This window comes from Acanthochromis polyacanthus, chromosome 3, assembly GCF_021347895.1.
Source record: "Acanthochromis polyacanthus isolate Apoly-LR-REF ecotype Palm Island chromosome 3, KAUST_Apoly_ChrSc, whole genome shotgun sequence".
Lineage (NCBI taxonomy): Eukaryota > Metazoa > Chordata > Actinopteri > Pomacentridae > Acanthochromis > Acanthochromis polyacanthus.
In genome coordinates this window covers 42,940,075-42,959,644 of record NC_067115.1, presented here as the reverse complement: position 1 = coordinate 42,959,644, position 19,570 = coordinate 42,940,075, and the positions used below count along the sequence as shown (strand labels likewise).

Below are 19,570 nucleotides of genomic sequence, written 5' to 3'. Positions count from 1 at the left end.
GCCAATCAACTTTGAAATGGTTCAATGCAGCATTCTACCAACAGTCAGCCTTTCAGCAGCAATCTTCCTTTCCTTAACCTCCTGCCTAATGGAGTGTCTAAATCACCCTCTTGTCAACTTTCAAGTCAGCAATCTTCCCCATGACTGCGGTTGCGTGAACTGAATGAGACCAAGAGATGCACACTAATTATACTGTTTGAACAGTAATTTACTCAAAATTAAATCTGAAAAATTATTTCTGATTTTCACAATCTATAAGCCAAAATCATTCAAATGAAAACAAGAAAAACTTTAAATCTTTCACTGTATGTGTAACGGCTACAGAATATATTGAAGTTTACTCAACTGTTAATTCAATTACATTTTTTTTCACAATATTCTAATTGTTTGAGCTGCATCCTGAAATCTATCTGCATACTTCTTTTAGCCAAAAAAAGTCAAAGCATTCTATGACAACAAATGGACCTGCCCAAAGTCCTTCTAAAGTTTTCTGATAATGTGCAATAACTTTTTTCTTTTATGTGACTTCATTCTTTACACAGGGAACGTACCCACAAGTCAACTGACTGCATTAGAATTTAAATACTTGGGAAATTGTTAGAAAAAGAGCTCAAGTTTCTTTGAAGCCATCATTTCAAGAACATAAGTGTAATATTGTCAGACAGTTTTTTAGCTTTCTGCTGGGCAAAGGAATAATTTTAATTTTTTTTTCCTTCAAAGTGACATCATTTACACACAGAGGACTGAGGAATCTGGCTTTGATTAAAACCCTCTCCTTATTTTCAGTTCATTTTAACTTGCTAATCTGCAGCATAAGAGGACTAGGGTTTTTTTTTTTCGTTTTAAGAAATAATATTGGCAAAACTTTCAGCACTGAATTTTTTTGTCCTAACAGAGCAGGAAAAGTTCTGGTTGACTTCATCAGTGAGGGTTCAGTTCCCATAGCAACGTAGCACTTAATCACAGTCCTGGGTTACACACCGGTCTGACAAAACTAAATATCTGATGTAAAAATATAGTCTAATCAACGGTAGTTTCTCTCTACATAGTGCCACTGAGGTGCTCAGGTTTAATGCATACTTTAAATAATTCAGCTCACCACTTCCTGACATTCAGTCTGATGCAGGACAAATGTTTCTTACATCTGAGTCAACCGTAGGGTTTTAAGCGTAATAGTCACTATATGAAGTTAAAACTGTATACTTCCTGACAATCTTTACTTTCTAAAATAGATTCAAATATCAAAAAGGACCTCTGATCAGTGCAATGCAAATGGAACCCACTTCCTTCTTTGGTAATCACTGATTTGTGTCATTATTTTGATATGAAATGACCAAAAAACATCCATTTGAAATGTGTCGATGTTTACAGTAAACCTTCAAGTAACGGAAGCAGAGTCGTGACATTCATCGACACGTTTGTTTGTCATGACCTTCAGGACTTTGAGGAAGGACAGTCGATCAGAATGTTTTGTAAAAATAGCCAACTTTATATTCTCAGAGTACTAAGACAGCTTTACAAACAGGATGATATGCACACAGCCTTCTTTCTCATCCAAAAGCAGAGCCACAGGAGCTCCGACTCGCTCACAGAGACAGAGCAAAGGAAAAACAATAAACACACTGACAAACCAAAACAAGACAACAAAGGAAGCAAGGGAGTACAAATCTACTCCTCGAGCGTCACATTCGTCCTGCACAGTGCACATGGCACGTCTGAGACCAGAGCAACCTGTGAAATAACCATTGCAAGTGTTTCAACATCATATATTACATATTAACAAAGATGGCTTGTTGGGGATGAAGAGGGACTAAAAATAACAATTAATTCTTTCAAACTCTTGCAGGTGTAAAAGAACCGTATATCCAAACATAAAGCTTTAATAGCAAAGAATTAATAAAAGATGGCATGTTACACACAAAAAAAACCTTGTATAAAATATGTTTGTTTGGGGGAAAAAGAAAAAAAAGAATCCGCACCAGAGTTGAGGGAGTTTAGGGGAGCGATTCTCATTTACATATTGACATTGATTTGGTCGACGTACAACCGAGTGCTGGGGTCCTTCCTCTGGCCCCTCATTCTCTTTTCAAACACACACACACTCACACACAAACACACTTGAAAAGAAACCCATTTATCAACAGGAAGCGTCCGTGCTTCCTCTTGAGCTTTCGTCCTTCAGAGCTGTTCTTTACACGCTGCTCGCTGCCGTGGCTTCAGTCGCACATCTCCTCCGGCAGCTCGTGGGGGTTGAGGATGCCAGGCACCGACATCTGGAGCTTGTGCTTCTCCTCCTGGGCTTGGCGCAGAGCCGCCTCTCTCTCCTCCAGGAAGAGGTCTGTTGTGTCCTCGCCAGCAAACTCCTGCAGGACCACACAAGCAGAGGTTCACAACTGCTCATTCTGGGCTCTAGGCTTCACATTCGAGCTGGCTGAGCTTCCATTTTCCTAGAGAGGAAGACCTGCACCGCTCAAACCTACAAACTGCAAAACTACAAACACCCAAAACTCAAATAGCCTGACTTCTGATGCAGGTTGGAGCTTTGAAATACTTAAAATCACATCTTTGTTGACCAATGATGTGCCTGCAATTCTCTGTTTGGACCTAACATTCCTTCTTAACATTTTACTAATGACTCAGATGGAATAATCTCATGCAGACAAATACTTAAATATCACAAACTTTCCCACTACGCTTCACACGCTTTGTTACTATTTTCCCACAATGTACAGTAAATGTAACACAGATATTAAGCTGCACCTTCTTTCACATTGTCTACACTGTTGACTGAGCAAAAGAGAGATCACCCCTGAAACCAGCCACTGAACTGTTAGTACATAATGGACACTTTGAGAACAAAAAAGACGTGACTGTGATGAATACAGATTTAAAACCAAAGCCTGGGATCAACCTTCTGTTTTTAATGAATCACCCTAAACCAGTTTTATTCATTTGGCCACGGTGCCTTTCCTGTATGAGGAGACGTATAATTCAGCTTCTAAAAGTACATCTTCCAAAGTGGCATTTGATGGAATGAGGAGACTATGAATGACGTCACCATTCAAAGGCTCTTTATCCGTCTCCATGTTTATTAGAAAACACTGGATGGATGCAGTGCTCCATTACTTTCAGTGGACATGTTTTCCCCCACATCAAGGTTTCCTGCTCAGTTTCTAGGCTGCTTATTTTTGCCATTTCCACTCACTCACCTTGATTTGAACAAGGAAGTCCCTCAAGTGCTCCTTGAAGGCAGGGATGTCCTGATTCAGGCTGAAGAGGCCCGTTACAAACACCTTCACCTGGGCACTGCACACAACACATTCAAGTTAGAACAGCACTGACATGGTTGGGGCAAGACAAAAAAATCTGTTACTGCAAAAGATCTGAACTTCTTACTCACTTCCCTCTCATCTGATACACTACTTCATGTAGACATGTCTGTGATGCTCTTTTTTCCCCCCCAAAGAAGAAACGGCAGCTTGCTGCTTGCAGTTACAGTTAATGAAGTCTGTGGATTTCCACTTAAATGAAGCCAGCCAGTGACAACACTTTCTTTTCAAACCAAACAGGTAATGTTGCATCATTTTAGGACTGAACAAATGATAAAATTAGACAGGATGTGTAAATCAGATTCTTGTGCAAACAATGATACGACTGGAAATCCTAACGTGTCAACTGAATGTATGCACACACTAAATAATCCTGTGGAAAGCATCAACCCAACAGAAGCCCATAAGACAGGAAGTGCATGTCCTCTCTTCGTCTGCACTCATGAGTTGAAACCAAAGTCAAGCTGAGCTAAGCAGAAATAATGCCAAGCTAGTAGAGATAAAAAAGGAGGAGGTGGTCTAACTTTTGATTCAATTACATCATATACATTCTGACTGGGTCTTAAAACGATGAGTTGTGGTTGAGTGTTTAGGAGAAGGCACATAAGATGATGTAAAGCTTTGTTTTCCAGTCAGTTAAAATCTGGAGATTTTACTCAGGTTTGTTCTTACAGCCTCTGTACTGAATAAACATTGTTTGCATCAGACTCTGAAGACTGCTTGAAGACTCTTTCTTGAGAACTTTCTGAGGCCTCCAACTTTTGCTAAAAGATTTTGCTGATTTTTTGACTGCATGTTGGACAGAGCTGCCTGATCATCAGTGGCCTTTAGCAGGCAGACTGAGTCACAACATTAACATTGCTCATTTTAAAACCACAACACAACCTCTAAACATGCAAGCACGCTATTAAGCGCTGTTTTCTCTTTATGTGGAACAAAACAACATTCACTCAATCTTCTGACAACTTGGACCTTATTTCATGCATGAACTGAGAATATTCACTGGAATCTGAAGTGGACAAAGTTCCAAAGTGTAGACTCGCTTTGGATGTGTACTGACCTGTTGCAGCTGCTGAGGCTGAGTTAAAAATATCACATATTTATTCATTTCCTGTTATCTGTGTGTGTCTATAGAAAACCTTTTCCATGAATAAGCACTAAATGTCAGGAAACACTCAGCAAACACACAGCTCATGTAATCTACTGTGGGTCATCTGGCTGCCTAAAGCCTACTTACTCTTGCAGATGGGGGAAGGCTGTCTTCAGCAGGTTGGCGATGTACTCCTGGACATGTGCCTGATTGTTGGCGGGGCTGGCAGCACTCAGAGCGACGCTGACCTTCCCCTCCTCCACCAGGTTAAACATGTAGGCCAAGATGGTGGCGTGCATGGTCAGACCTGGAGACAGAGCGTGTCTGATGAAGCTGGGTCTCTGTTCAAACAGCTGTTTAAACCACAAATAAACTCCATATTACACATTAACAATTCTAGATCGTGTTTACCCGCAGTGTGAGATGTATCGGTGACCACAGAGAAGATGTGCTGCAGAACGTCACAGAAATACGTCTGATAAAAGCTCTGTGCTGCCGCTTCCTCTGCAGACACGTTCTGCAGGAGAGTGTACAGGATCTGGAGACCTGCAGAGGACGAGGACACACTCAGAGGTTTAACAGGATTCAACAATCAGCACTGCTCACCAACATGTAGGTCAATCTGAAGCCACTTTCTCACACTGCTGAACCAGCAGCTGAAACATGCTGAATAATACTTGCACAGGCAAAGACACAGTTGTTGTACTTCTGTGACAAACCGTGTGTTCATTTTTACTTTCTTGTTTATTGGATTATTACAAAACCGCATCTTATCCACAGACTGTATATAATATACAGACATCACTGACTAATTCTCTTAAGTGTCATTTTAAAGCCTTGAGTTTGGTCTTTTGGTTGTCACCATCCTGGCAGGGGTAGATCTACTGAAAACAAGCTAGTACGGTAGCAACCCATCAATCTCTCCACCCTGATTGGTTTCTGCTGAGAAGTTTGGTCATTTTTTTTCTGCTCAAACAATCAGAAATCGTTGTTACAAACTGAAGTGTCCCTGACCTGTAACTGGAACAAAGCAGGCAGGTTTAAAGCACTTGTGCAGTGGTTTTGCTTTTCAGACCCACGGAGGGGGGGGGCGGCTGGAATTATCGGGCCGTCTCCACCGTTTCTGCCGCAACCGCGCACCCCCCTGCGGACGGTCTCGTCGGTCCGGCGGGTTTTGCACTGCACTTTTTTTTTTTTTGCAGCGAGGCGGCAATGTCGGCAGTATTTTAACGAGGCGGTGGCCTATACCGACGAGGCGGGCCGCCTCGCTGGTTATATGGGAGGGGAAACACTGTACAAGATGGTTTTATCATTGCTTTAATTCAGGAGGCCATATTTTAACTTCTGGTTTTGCATTTAATTTTTATAGACTTAAGTACGTGTCTTGAGACTTTCCATCAAATAATTTCTCCATTCTTAAAAGTCAGATGTTTCAAGGATCAAAACATTGCCTGTCCAAGACATAAATCAATAATTTAGCTGTGATGATCAGTGGGTCATTGCTGGCACAGAAAGGTGCAACGTCATTGTCTAAAAAGCATCTGCATCTATTCTGTCAAGCTATACAACTACATTTTAGTAAATCCAAAATATTCACCACCTCACACTTGTTTGCATTAATCCCATAAAAATGGTCTGTATTTTAAAAAAAAACTTCCCAACCAAACTTAATCCAATAATATCCTCGTTAATTTGACGTATATTTGTCGTGACGTGATGAGTTGAGACCAGATCAGACCTGTGTCAGCCACATTCCTCATCGTGTGCTTGAAGGCCCAGATGATGGAGTCGAGGATCAGTTTGAACTGAGCTGGAGCAATGGACAGGAAGGCTGGGAAGCACTGGGAGGTGGCGGCTTGAAGGAGGTAGAAGAAGTGGGTTCTGTGTTCTGGGAATTCCTCAAAGTCCTGACAGAACAGAAGAAAAACAAGAAACGGTTATAATCTGTAACTTTATGACCGCAATCTCAGCTTTTTGGATTCCAACAAGGACTGTCAAAATGACTCAAACAGACCTTGTTGATCATGTTCAAAGTGCACTCGAACACTGCGTCAAATATCTTGGGGATTTCGCCTGTAATGTGGACTCCCAGCTTGTTAACAATGGTTGCCATGGTGCTCAGGACCTCAGGCTCCCTGGCAGCTGGAACATTCCTCTGGTAGTCAATGAGCACCGCCTCCAGCAGAGGGGGCACAAAGTTCTCTGCCACCTGGACCACAGAACAAAACACAAGACAAATGTTCTGGGTTGGCCTATAGATAGCACCTGCCTTTTTTCAATGGCTGTTCTGATCAAGGAGTAAATACGGAGCCTGAAGAGACCTCTAATTAGATGGTATCAAATAAGAGCTCTGTTCTATCGGTCACTACATTTACAAATCATCTGAATTCAGCCTCACCACTGAATGAACACAGAGGATGCTTTGTGTGTAACGCTGCTAAAATACAGGTTCCGTTACAGAACAAAGTAGAGAACACAAAGCACAGACAGACTCACCATCTGCGGGTCATTAGAGCGACTGACCCAGCCTGAGATCAGCTTCAGTGTTTCTCTCTTTACCGTCCTCATGCTCCTGATCAGAGGCTGCTTCGTCACCATCTCACCTGTACACACAACAAGAAACAAGTCTAAGTGGCTGAAGCCTATAAAAAAACAAACAGATATATACACAATCAAAGCTCATGCAATGGATAGGATTTTAAATGCATTAAGTCTACAATGATAAAGTGTCACTACTTTTAGTGGGGATGTGAAAGATTTGACAGTTCATTTAGGTTGAGACATACAGTGACGCTGTGTGCCAGATTTAACCTGCACACCATTTCTTTACTCAACATTTTATATGAAAAAAAACATTCAAGAAGCTTTTTACAATGACAGATCAAACACATTCATTTAAGCAGAAAGAGTGCATGGGAGCTGACCATTGGTCTGGACGGCAGAGGAGATGTTTTCACTGAGACATTTGTAGACGTTGAGCATGTCCAAGTAGATGCGCCCCAGCTGAACGACAAAGGGATGACCGACAGCTTTACAGGCTCTGACGTTTGTCTTGAGGATGCTGCCCAGCTGGCGCACCGTCTCTGCATCCTTCAGGATGTCCACATTCTGCAGCACAACGTCCAGGAGACAGATTTAACACACACCAACAAAAGCAACAATCAACTGTGGACTTCCGTAAATGACAATATATCAGCTCATTGACAAATTCAGTGCGTTACAGCATTCCCCGAGTCTTTCTCGCGTCCTTACCTTGGTGGCCTGCTGGATGATGCTGTCCCACACCTGATTAGGCAGCAGCATGTACTTCTCAATCAAAAGCTCTTGAACTGCCTGATCTGTCTGAGCCCCGATCATGTAGCCCACTGCCTCATAAAATGTATGGACCTGCAGACAGAGACAAAGGGCAGGGATTAATCTGACCTGGACCATTGAAAACAACATATGTTTCCTAAGTAGTTAACCAACAACAAGACTAACAGTTTCACTTTAAAATACAATATGTGTCACCTGAAAGTCTGGCAGACACTGCTGTGATCAAACATGCTGACCTTTGATAGGGTCATGTGAATAATTCAGAGACAGAACAGGACTCACCTGCTGAGGCTGCAGGTCACAGATGATGGTGTTGATGTTGTTGAGGATCTCGTCGATGAACGGCATCACCTCTCCCACTTGAACCTGGACAAAATGACGCCGGCACTTTTGGGCAATCTTGATGAACGTGTCACACGCCATGTCCTGTACACCATCATGGGTCTCTGTGTGACGAAGAAGAAGATAAACACTCAAATGGCCTTATTCACCGACAGCACTGATGTATTTATCCAGCAGTTCTGAATGATGGGGTCTGATTAATGATTCTGTGTTCAGCACCACACACTGCAGACAGATTTAGACATAAAAACGTTTTAATGAAAAGGCTCTGACCAGCTTTGTGTGGAAGACTTGGTCTTTGGCCATTTCTCACCATGCATAAACTCAAAGAGCTTGTTGACAACGGTTTTGAGGAACTTCCAGTGTGCTCGAAGGAAGCGGGGATACTGGCCCACGATGTACATGATGTTTGACGCTATGATGGCCTTGTTGTCTTTACCTCTTTTCTGCTCACACAAGCCAAGTAGGTCCTGAAATCACAACACACACAACACTCAAAGTTAGCTAACTTTTACAGGTCAAGTGACAGTCTAGGATGACAAAAAAAAACGTTTATCACTTATAAGTGGACTGAGCTGCAGTTGGCTAAATAAATGCTTGTGTCACACAGCCATACGGCCAGACACAACACTGTTTGAGTGTCCCACCTTGATGACGGTCACCAGGAATCTTTTCTCATCCTCCTCATGCATTGCTCCACTGATGGAGCCGATGGCCCAGCACAGCATGTTCAGATTTCTCCACGACCACTCAGTGCCGTTCACTTGGTTGTGGAGCTTCTCTGTCATGATGCGTTCAGTGTCGGCATAATCCAGATGTGTCAGATACACTACACACAAGGAGAGAAAGGGGAATTAAAGGTCTGATGTGGTGCCTTTTCAGCAAATTAATCAAACTGTCTCATGTCTTCACAGCAAAGTTGGTTAAATTCACCATGCCTATTTAACCCCCATTTTTAGAATAATTCTCAACAGGCTGCTTTGCTCTGAAAACCAATGAGCTACTGCTTTCACTGCCCTCTTCAGGAAGAACATGCTGTCTGCAGCTGTGATTCACAGCTGGAGCTGCTTAGCAGGTGTACATTAACCTGGAAATAGCCAGATTAATAATTGTGTAGTACTTGATAGTACTCCACAATATCAATCTGGGACCGCTCCATGGAAATCTGTTCGGAGGAAAGAGGCACGGATTGGACAATGCAACAGTATGTCCCGCCTCTGACAGGTTTGTTTTTAGCCAATCGCGGGATCTTCACAACAAGCGGAGCCAATTGGTAGATTAAACTCTTACCAAAACCCGTAGGTAAAAAAGCACAAACATCTTTACCATCCAGAAATGCGCAAAGCGCCTCTCGTTGTTCTTCCTTCAAAGAAGCGATAGGAGATTCAGCTAAAACTGACTTAATAGCAGCATCTACACGACCGTTGTCCTCCGTTGCCATGTTTGTTTTGATCTACTGGCGCTTGGTGTCGTCTTCACACCCGGATATCCCGCCCATTATCCCGCCCCACACACGACTACTGCTGCGTGATTGGCCCGAACCAACTTGGTGCTGTACGAAAAGTGAAGGCGGGAGCGGAGCAAGATGGTTTCTTGAGAGATTTATGAACTCACAAATATCGCAAGAAATCAACTTGCTGGCAAGGTTAGGTGTACATGGCACCCGAGTCAAACTGTTACGGTCTTGAAAAGCTGCGAGTTAGCTAGCTGTGGAGGGGGCTTGAAGAATGACAAAAGTAGATGTTTCCATATCTCAACAGCTTTAATTTTACACCTCCAAATCTATGAGAACCACCAAACACAGTCACAACAGGCTTTCACCGCTGGAACCTTTAATGAATACTTAACGCCAATATAACCCGTAAACTGGCCACTAGTAAACATTTTCTGTGACAAGATGCAGACATAAATCTACAAATACCAACACATTTTGAAGTCGTATATAAAGCAATAAAATGTTCATCTCTCCCTGTGGCTCTGCAGGTGTCTTCTCATACAGGGTTTCTGCAGGAATCAGCCAGTCAAATTTAATGCTTTTTAATGCTATATTAATGCTATGCAGTAAACATTTTAATGCCATGACCGTGAACTCAACAAATTCCACAGACGATTATTATATGAGAACTGTCCCTACATTTCACTATTTCTGAATCCAGAAACCACCCCAGACCACCCACGTGGTCGTTCTCTGAATTCCACATTGTTCAGCCAATTTCTGCAGGAATTTGCATTTCTCCCATTTCCCAGCTCTCCACCTGTTCCAGCCTGACGGCCACTTTCCAAACATTCATCCAAACAGACCGGCTGGAACAATTATCGCAACGGTTCGTCATGTCTACACAGAAATCTGGCGAATAGCAGTCTATAACTACATATTATTATCAAATATTTTATTGAAAATGGCAGAAAGAATTTTTTTATGCTCCTGAGAATCAAATTTAATCATTTTAATGCCATTTAAGGTCTTGATTTTCACTACATCCATTTCATGATCATGAATGCTTTTTAATGCTCTGAAACCCTGTAATACGCACCAGCAGGCGTTACTGTGAAAACACCACCGTATACAAATTCATGGTACTAGAGCAAAATCAGTGTCCAAAAGGTCGGGGAATCAGACACTCAATGAATTCTATTGAAAACTGAAAAGGGAAAATTTTAAACGGCACAAAAATAGAAAGAATATTGCTTCCTGAATTAGGCTGAGGATCTGAAACAGAGCTATTTAATTATCAACAGAGATTTCTGCTAACGTACCAAGAGTCTCTCTCATGTTCTTGTAGAGATTGATGGCATCTGTGTCCTTCATGAACTCCCTGACGACCTCGCCCTGGTCGTTCTCCACCACCAGCACTTCCTCTGGTTTGGCCATACGGCTCACCATCAGCAAACGCACCTGAAAGAAAATCAGTAGTTAGATGGATGTGAGAGTCTACAGCACCTCCCGACTGAGCCAACTCAGCCATCAAGTATTTTAATGCCTTTTTATTAAGTACAGTACTAAACTGAAGACTGCTTTGAATCAGAACAATCATCTTTTGCATTTGGGCTGTAACTGTACAAGTCTGCATTTACAGTAGAAAAATATGTTGCTCATTGTGAGAACGTACGTGTGTGTGTGTGTGTGTGTGTGTGTGTGTGTGTGTGTGTGTGTGTGTGTGTGTGTGTGTGTGTGTGTGTGTGTGTGTGTGATTTCCTACCTGGGAGAGCACAGGCAGATAAAGGTGTCGGCGTGGGGGGACGTCGGACAGCAAAGGGGTGCTGGAGGTGGAGAAGGGACTCTCCCTGTAGAGCTCTGCTGCCAGGTGGTTCCAGTACTCCAGACAGATCTTAAAGATCTCCGTCTCCTCCACCTCTGACACCAACAGCATGTAGTGAAGGGCCTGCAGACAGGACAAAGTGGTGAGCTCAGACAACATGACCTACAGTGACTCTACAAGAAGTTACTGTGTTGGTATTCGGCCTCAGGATACACCCCATTACGTCAAGGACATTTCTCTGAGGATAATTTGTCACTGTCCAAGCAATTCAAAAAAGAAAACATAGGTCTGGAAATGACTAATCAATCATAATAATAATAACTTTATTTGTATAGCACCTTTCAGATGAACATTCACAAAGTGCTTTGACAAGTAGACCATAGTGATAAAAGAGAGATAAAAGAGAACTTTACAGGAAGGCAAGTCTATAAAAGTGTGTTTAAGAAGTGATTTAAAAGCATCTAGTGATTGGGTGAGCCTTATCTCCTCAGGCAGGTCGTTCCAAAGCCAAGGGGTCCTGATGGAGAAGGCTCGGGCACTCTTGGAATTACGCCTCGGCTTTGGAACGACCAGGACCCACCCGAGGATCTGAGGCTGGACCAGGGGACGTATGTGGTTAGCATGTGTAAAATATAGCCAGGGGCAAGGCCCTGGCAAGCTTTAAAAGTAATCAGTAAAATCTTAAAATCAACTCTAAAACAGACGGAGCCAGTGGAGGGAAGCTGGAACAGGGGAGATGTGATGTCGTCTGCTAAAACCAGTAAGAAGCCGAGCCGCTGCGTTCTGAACCAGTTGGAGGCGGGAGACGGAATTTTGTGGAATACCCGATCAAAGGAAGCTGCAGCAATCAAGCGGATCATGTAGATCAGTTCTACGGAATATTTTGATATGAAACTGCAGTGAAGAGATAAATCCTGGTCCAGGCTCATTCGCTGTAACTTAGCCAGTTTTGTACCCAACACTAAATGCCAGTGGCTTTAAATGCTTTTATCAGTACAAGGAAAATATGCTGTTACTCAATACAGCATCAATCTGCTTCTTATTATTTTGCCCATTTTATAATTAATCCCAACTTTGTGTAATTGAAAAACGCTTGTGTAGCTTACAGTGTCATAATCTACAGTGTCCTACAGTTTGTCATTTCTTGGTAAAACTGCTGCAGACTGTGGCTACTGTCTCCAACACTGCAGTCCTCCTCCACATCTCCTGAAACAATCATCTGTCTGCATGTATGTAAGTGGACAACGGCACAAGACAGGTTGACCTTCCCACTGTAACTGCTTTCATACGTATGTCTTTGCAAAGGTGCAATCATAAAATCACAGACAAGTAAAAAATAAAATAAAAAATACAGTCACTGGATAGAAGGAGTTTTGTCTCCAACATGACTGAAGTTACCATCTGAGAGCAGCAGATCTGAAGACATCAGTCCTTTAAGTTCCCCTTCACATGATAAGCAGCACTCAGTTTGAACAGTAAAATGTGTAGTTTGTTTCTTCTTCACTGAAAGGGCCCTGTGTGGTCTCCTACCTCCATGAGCGTCTCTCGCAGGTTGGGTCTTTTCTCAATGAGCTGCCCATGTTCTTTGAGGAAGGTGCAGAGAAACAGGCTTAGGTTCTGAATGAAGTTCTGCTCGTCGTCCTTCCCATTGGCGTAGGCCACTCTGATGTTAGTGTTCAAAGGCAGCATCTGACCAAAGGACACAACGTTACTTCAATCATTCACCTTATTTATCCTCAAACTTTGTCTTACTTATTTGTGTTTCGTTTCAGGTCATTTCTTTTACTGTAAACTACTTTAGTCCTAAACCACTGCGCCAAGAGACCACCCAAGAAAAACGCTTCCTCTCCTAGATTACAAATTAACAAAGCTTCACTGAAAACAGTATCTGCCGAGGAAGGCCTGTAGCATTACATCGTTTGTGTTAAGATTTTATTTTTCATCAAACTACTATGTTAAGAGCCAGGAATAAAAAATTAAAGATGGAGAAAAAAAAAATTTTTTCTCAAAAAAAAATTATATTTAGCTATTCAAAAAATACCTAAATTAAAAAGTGATGCTTCTATTTAGGAGGAGTGTATAAATGTAACAGTCTTTAACATTACTGCTGCAACAGTCCCTAAAACTCCTCATACATATCGCTGCTGTCATTGTAAAAATCAGTGAGAGGAACACTTCAGGACCACTGCACCTGTTTGTTGTCTTTCTGTTTAAAAAGTCTTTTTGTATTTTGTTTTGTAATGCTGTATGATTTGCTGCATATGTAACCTGTTTTTGTTGATCTTGTGTGCCGACTCTTGACCAGGTCGTTGTCGAAAATAAGCACTAGTTCTCAACTAACCTGGTAAAATAAAGATGAAATAAATTAACTCCTCTAAAGGGTTAGGAATTAAGGAGTACGTTTACCTTTTATTTACAAAAACATACCAAAAAAAAAGTCTTGTTCTTTTTTTTATTCCTTTAAAAACGATATTTTTTAATAAGGATGGAAGCAATCAGTTTTACTGTTCTGCTGAGCCTAAACAGCATTTTGCAGATTCTCAAAGAGGCCATATTGGCTCAAATCATTAAATGTCTGCCCACTCCGTCTTTTTCTCTATATTTTGTCCCCATTGCCTTGTTGTTTTTCGTTTTCTCTATTCATCTTCTCCTTTCTTTCTTTGTTTGCCCAGATGGCTGCAGGTAAAAGCCTACCATTGGCCACTCACTCCAGTCAGCTTTCTTCTTCTCTTCTGCTGTTATCACTTTTAAAATCCACTTCAATACGGGAAACAACCACGACCTCCAGGCTAGTAACTTATTACGCTGAAAATTACAGCTTTTGCCACAGATTTGGATTGTGAAGCACGGCGGCCTTTCTGGGTTTTTTGGTGGATTATCCACTTTAATGACAGCGCTCATCTCCCAAACGATCCATACAAGCATCTTTGGAAAGAGAGCGCTGCGTGCATTTACACACATGGAACAGCAGCAGTAACTTCTTTAGCTGCTTAGAATTCTAAATTACCCAAAACACAATCTGTCAGGATCTAATAGCAAGTCACACTCAGTACTTTTCTTCACCTCAGACAGGTGAGCTGTCACACACGGTCAGAGCGTGTCATCTACATTTACATCAGAGTAACAGTACAGTGGCCACCTGTGAGTTTGTAATCGTACTGAGTAGCATTCAGATGATCGTGTGTGAGTGTGTACCTGTTTGAGCTGGCACATGGTGAGGGTAAACAGGTTGACAAACTGCTCCTCATACTGGTTGACACTCACTCCAGCTATCTCGGTCAGACATTTCAGTGTCACGTTGCGAAACATGGGCACATTCAAGAACTGAAAAAACAACAAAATACCCCCAAAAACAAACAAATAAGTCAGGTCAGTGTTGAAACACCTGTTCAGCTGTTCTGTCTGTAGTTGAACGCTCTTAATCATTTTTCTTTCAAAAATTTTGAAGGAGGCACGCACTGCTTACATGTGTTAACTTACTAGATCTGAGGGTTTGTTTTTAATTCATTTAATGTCCTGCAGATCATCTTCCATTAAAAAGCATGTGACATGAGAACACTCCCTGGATAAGCTGCTGAGGCAACCAGCTGTGTGTGATTTGAGAGCTTCTACAGCAGTGCTCCTTTGGTAGTTACATTCCTTCAAAATGAACCACTGTTACTATCTCAGTATATACTTCACCTAAAACAAACAAAAAAAACAAAAAACATACGGCAATCTACCGTCTGTGAAAAATGTATTTGAACTAATCTGCTTTTTAAAATGCTTGAAAATATATAGAAAACTGAACACCACAAGGTTTTTCCTTTTCATGTTTAAATTGGAAGAGTGCTGTCATGTCAGAGCTCTCAATGTTTTGTTGTTTCTTAACACCCGAGGCTAAACATGCATGGAACTGGTTTTCTTCCACAGAAATGTGGATCAGATTTACCATTTCATCATCCATCATGTTATCTGTGACCCAAATCTCAGACACAAATGTCTATCAGGTTGCAACAGGTGTGAAAGTCCACCATTTAAAGTTTGCATTTAATGAATGAACATGAGTTGGTTTACCTTGTAGACCAACGTGCTGATGAGTTTTGTCTCAAAAATGTAACCTAAAGGAATCCAATTCAAGAAGCGGAGGAGTGTCTCCAGGGTTGCGTGGACCAGCGGGGCATTCTGAGAATTTTCCTACACAGAAGAGAAAGTTACGGATGAAAATGGATTGTGGTCTTATTTAAACAACAAAGGAAAACGCCGAGAAATGTTTGGCCTGATGTTAGCCTTGTCTTACCATTACAAACTGACACAACTGGAATATCTGGGAGAACTCGTTGCACATGCTGAAAGACAAAGAGCATCGATTAGATCATTGGTGATCACAGAATCAGGTCTCAAACTGGACAGAAACTTCATAGATTAACCTTTAACCCTGAACTGCAGGCCCCTGATCAGTTTTGGGTATGACACGTTTTCCTCAAGATGAGATTTCATTTAGTCCAATTCTGTAGATGTGACGAGATTTCACACAGCTCTATCTCTAACACTACGGAATGCCTACTTTTGCTTAAATAATTATTGTACATTATCTGTAAATCCTATAAACTTCATTTCACTTCTCAAATATCACTGTGTTCATCTGCGATATGATATACTTAACTGAAATTGCTGATCCGAACAACCAGTGATTTACAAAGGAAAGTCTTGAAAATTATCAGAGGTGCCCAGACTTTTGCATACCACTGGATATATATGTCAACTAAGAAAGCAACACATTACATAGATAGTGGCAAACAACAAAAATGTGATAAAAGTAAATACAAGTAAAATATTTTTTTACTAAAATTAAATGTGCATTTATTTTCATCATAATTTAACCACTATGAATAATTCTGTGCTCAGATCTGTGTGAGGGCTTCACATTTTTCCAACAGAAGTTCAACAGAAAAACAGCACAGACGACCAGCACCACACAACCCAAATGTAGCAACAACTCTGCACTCTACTGAAGTCACAGTTGATCATTTTTACCTGTCTTTGAGGTGCTTGGCCTTCACTTGGGTCATCTGGCCACTGGAGAAGTCAAAGACCTCCTCACTGAGCAGTTTCAGGATGATCATGTTGTTCTGACAGAGACTCTCACTGGTCCGACTCGCACCCACAATATCACTGATGAAGGTAGGCCAGTGTTTGGGCCACTCCTGCTTCAGGATCTAAAGCAGTCAAGAAAAGATGCTCTCTGTATCCTCTGCCTCATGTCAGCCACTGTCCTGATGACATGCATCAAACTATGAACTTACCTGTACAAGGATCATGTTAAGTTTTGAGATGTACACTCCCTCTTTCTGCAAACAATGATAAAAACCAATAGCATCAACATTGAGGAGGACAAACAGCAGTAACATTACGCTGGTGCATAAAGGTGCAGCATCACACACATTAGCTCACCTCCATGTTTGCAGGGTCAGAGGAAGTCTTGATAATCAACCCAACAACATATTTCTTGATTCCTGAAAATACAACCATGATTTTTCATTACATTACACTTCCCAGACAAGCAATATAGTCCATAATCCTACTCAATTATTGTCATGAGATGGATCATACCTTCACACTGATTTCTTGGGAGAATCTTCCAACGTGTTTTGATGACTGATTCCAAAATCTGTAGCGCATAATACTGAGAAAAACAAAAGTATTTTTGACCTTTGAAAATGGTCACAAATAGTGCTTTTATCAACATGACAAAGGCAGACCACAATATAATATTTGCACTGTCTTCTTGGTGACGCCATGTATGTACAGCCATGTGCAACCTAAAATGTAGGTACAGACAGCAGCTGCCAATCAGACATAAGTTAACATATTTGTGAAATCAGACATCCAAACGCGTGAACTATCTGCACCTTTAGTTATTATACAACAAAAATGTTGATTGACAGGAAGGGAAATGGCAGTGACTTATGCAAAAAAGTGTCCGCCAATAGTTAAACAGCTGTAATCCAGCAAAAAGAGAACATATTAACCCAAAACACTTCAAATCAAATAAAGGTACGCATTTAACTAGTCTGGCACCAAGTGCGTGTGGTCTGTATCACTTGAAATGATGCAGCTGGGCAGTGCAAGCACCAACAGCCATTACAGCAGAACTAATAAAAATATCACCAACACCAAGCGGGACAAAAAAACTTCAACATTTTAACATCACTGACCATTAAAGGTGTCATCACAACAAACACGTCACACAATAGATGCCACAAAAATGAAAAAACTAATAATTCTGCAAATAACTGCTGGAGAAAATCTAATAAACAGTAGAGCTTGGACATAGTGAATTCTCAAGCTTCACTTCCCTCAAAACCTTGGCCTGATGGAGCTAAACTGATAACCATCAGCTCACATTATTACACTGGCCCTGAGAGACTGACAGTGAGCAGCTGTTGTCAGTCCATAGCTCTCCTATATCACAATGTCAGTGCATTTTGTGTTCATACTTTAGTCTTCATGTTCTGAGAGAACTCCAGAATGGTATCGACCCTTGTCCAGGCATCTGGATGGTCCTTCAGGTTGGTGAGCACTTCCTGGGCCACTCTTTGCTACAAGACAGCAACACAGCACACCATTTTAAGGCAATGAACCTTCAGGTTTTAGCTCAACTTCAAACATATTCCCACAAGTGTACTCGTCATATTTGACTAGAACTTCCCTAATTGCTGCAGGGTAATGCTAATGGACAAATCCCTATGTTTTACGATGGTACGACTACATTCAACACATGACGGGCTCAGGGTCCCACACTGGAAAGGAGCAGTTCTCACTTGGGATCCAATGTCATGGTACATAGAGTTGACAACATTGTCCAACAGGTTGATGTCCAGTTTCTGACTGAAGTCCAGCAGCTGTCTGGCTGGGTGATCTGCCAACATCGTCATTTCTGCTGGCATAGAGATTCTGGCAAGAGAGGAGCAGAAATGATTTAAACTTTAAACCAAGCAATCCTTGGCAACAGTAACACGAGTACTACTGAAACGTACAAAAAGTGGAGTAGATTACAGTAGGAGATTTAAAGTTTAAATTATTAAGTTTTCAATTTTCTTCCACATTCTAATATTGTCAATGGTGTAATCAAACATCAGTACAAAAACATTGAGAAACGTGAGTCAAAACCGGCGGGAAAGTTAGAAGGATGGCTACTCAGAAACAAGTTATTCTTGTTCGGCTATACAGTCTATGGACTGAAGCTGCACGAAGTCCTCGTGGTACAATTATGACAGTCACTGACACACATAAAGAAATGGTAAAATATGAAACAACGCCTCCACCTGGCCAACTGGGTGTGCGGCATTCACCACAACCCGACTCATAGACCTGTTTTACGACCATTGAGCACAATTAAAATACGTTAGCAATGGTGAAAAACAGACGGTAAAGACACCAGACCACCGGGCATTGTGACTTGTAACGTTTGGTTTGAGTAGCCGCTAGTTAACACCCAACACCAGGTACTTTAGAAACTGACGGATGCTAACGTTAGCCCACGCTGGGTAAGGAAGGTTAATCATGACCGGACTTAACTTACCTGGTATGTGTTGTCCCCTCGTCGAAAACAAGTAATGGTTAACTGGTGGAACTGGTAGCCGAAGACTGAAATATCAATGCGGTTAAAGTAGGATTCGGCGCTATCTCATGCCCCACATTTACGTTGCGCTGCTCCTAGCATTCGATAGCCAAAAGCTAATGTTAGCTTTCCTAGATGACACCAAGTCACCGCTATTTTAAAAATGCCTTCACGCTGGACACTTATCGATTCTTGTCGACGTATTAAGAGCTTACCCGCAGTTTACCACAGCCTACTGTCTCCTGTCTTCACTCTGAAATGTATATCCACTTTAGCTATCACTGAGTACACCCGGCTAATAGCAACTTAGCGTGCTAATGGAAAAGTCAATGATGATTTAGGTCTGCTGGCTAATGTAACGTTAAGCTAAGCTAACAACACATTCACGGAGTCACACTTAGAGCGGTATTCCGAGTCATAATCACGAAGTGAAAGAGTCTCGTTTTATTTCTGGCTCAATTCGCACACACTCTTGGACAGCAGAGATGTTTTAATGCGTGCAAGTGTGCTCTTCCTCTAAGCTCATGCTTCCAACCACGGACCGGTTGAAACCGGTTGAGACCGGGATATTCATTCTCGGTGTTTCGGCCCGTAGCGCGCCGCGTAAAATTTGGACTATGTACCCGCCCAT

General features: G+C 41.8%; 1 protein-coding gene across 1 annotated transcript; it reads right to left on the bottom strand.

Moving 5' to 3' along the window:
- Positions 1 to 1,466: 1,466 nt before the first annotated feature.
- xpo1a (exportin 1 (CRM1 homolog, yeast) a) lies at positions 1,467 to 19,535 on the bottom strand. The gene is made up of 25 exons (XM_022215947.2): positions 18,901 to 19,535; positions 18,140 to 18,272; positions 17,816 to 17,917; positions 16,929 to 17,001; positions 16,770 to 16,831; positions 16,622 to 16,666; positions 16,353 to 16,534; positions 15,616 to 15,664; positions 15,393 to 15,512; positions 14,532 to 14,660; positions 12,867 to 13,025; positions 11,277 to 11,459; positions 10,834 to 10,972; positions 8,724 to 8,905; positions 8,390 to 8,546; positions 8,017 to 8,180; positions 7,672 to 7,806; positions 7,344 to 7,527; positions 6,916 to 7,022; positions 6,434 to 6,628; positions 6,158 to 6,326; positions 4,831 to 4,965; positions 4,567 to 4,726; positions 3,210 to 3,306; positions 1,467 to 2,363 (listed from the first exon to the last, which is right to left on the bottom strand). Exons 2-25 carry the CDS (start codon positions 18,263 to 18,265, stop codon positions 2,217 to 2,219), a joined length of 3,201 nt encoding a protein of 1,066 aa, XP_022071639.1. The 5' UTR covers positions 18,266 to 18,272; positions 18,901 to 19,535; the 3' UTR covers positions 1,467 to 2,216.
- Positions 19,536 to 19,570: the final 35 nt, after the last annotated feature.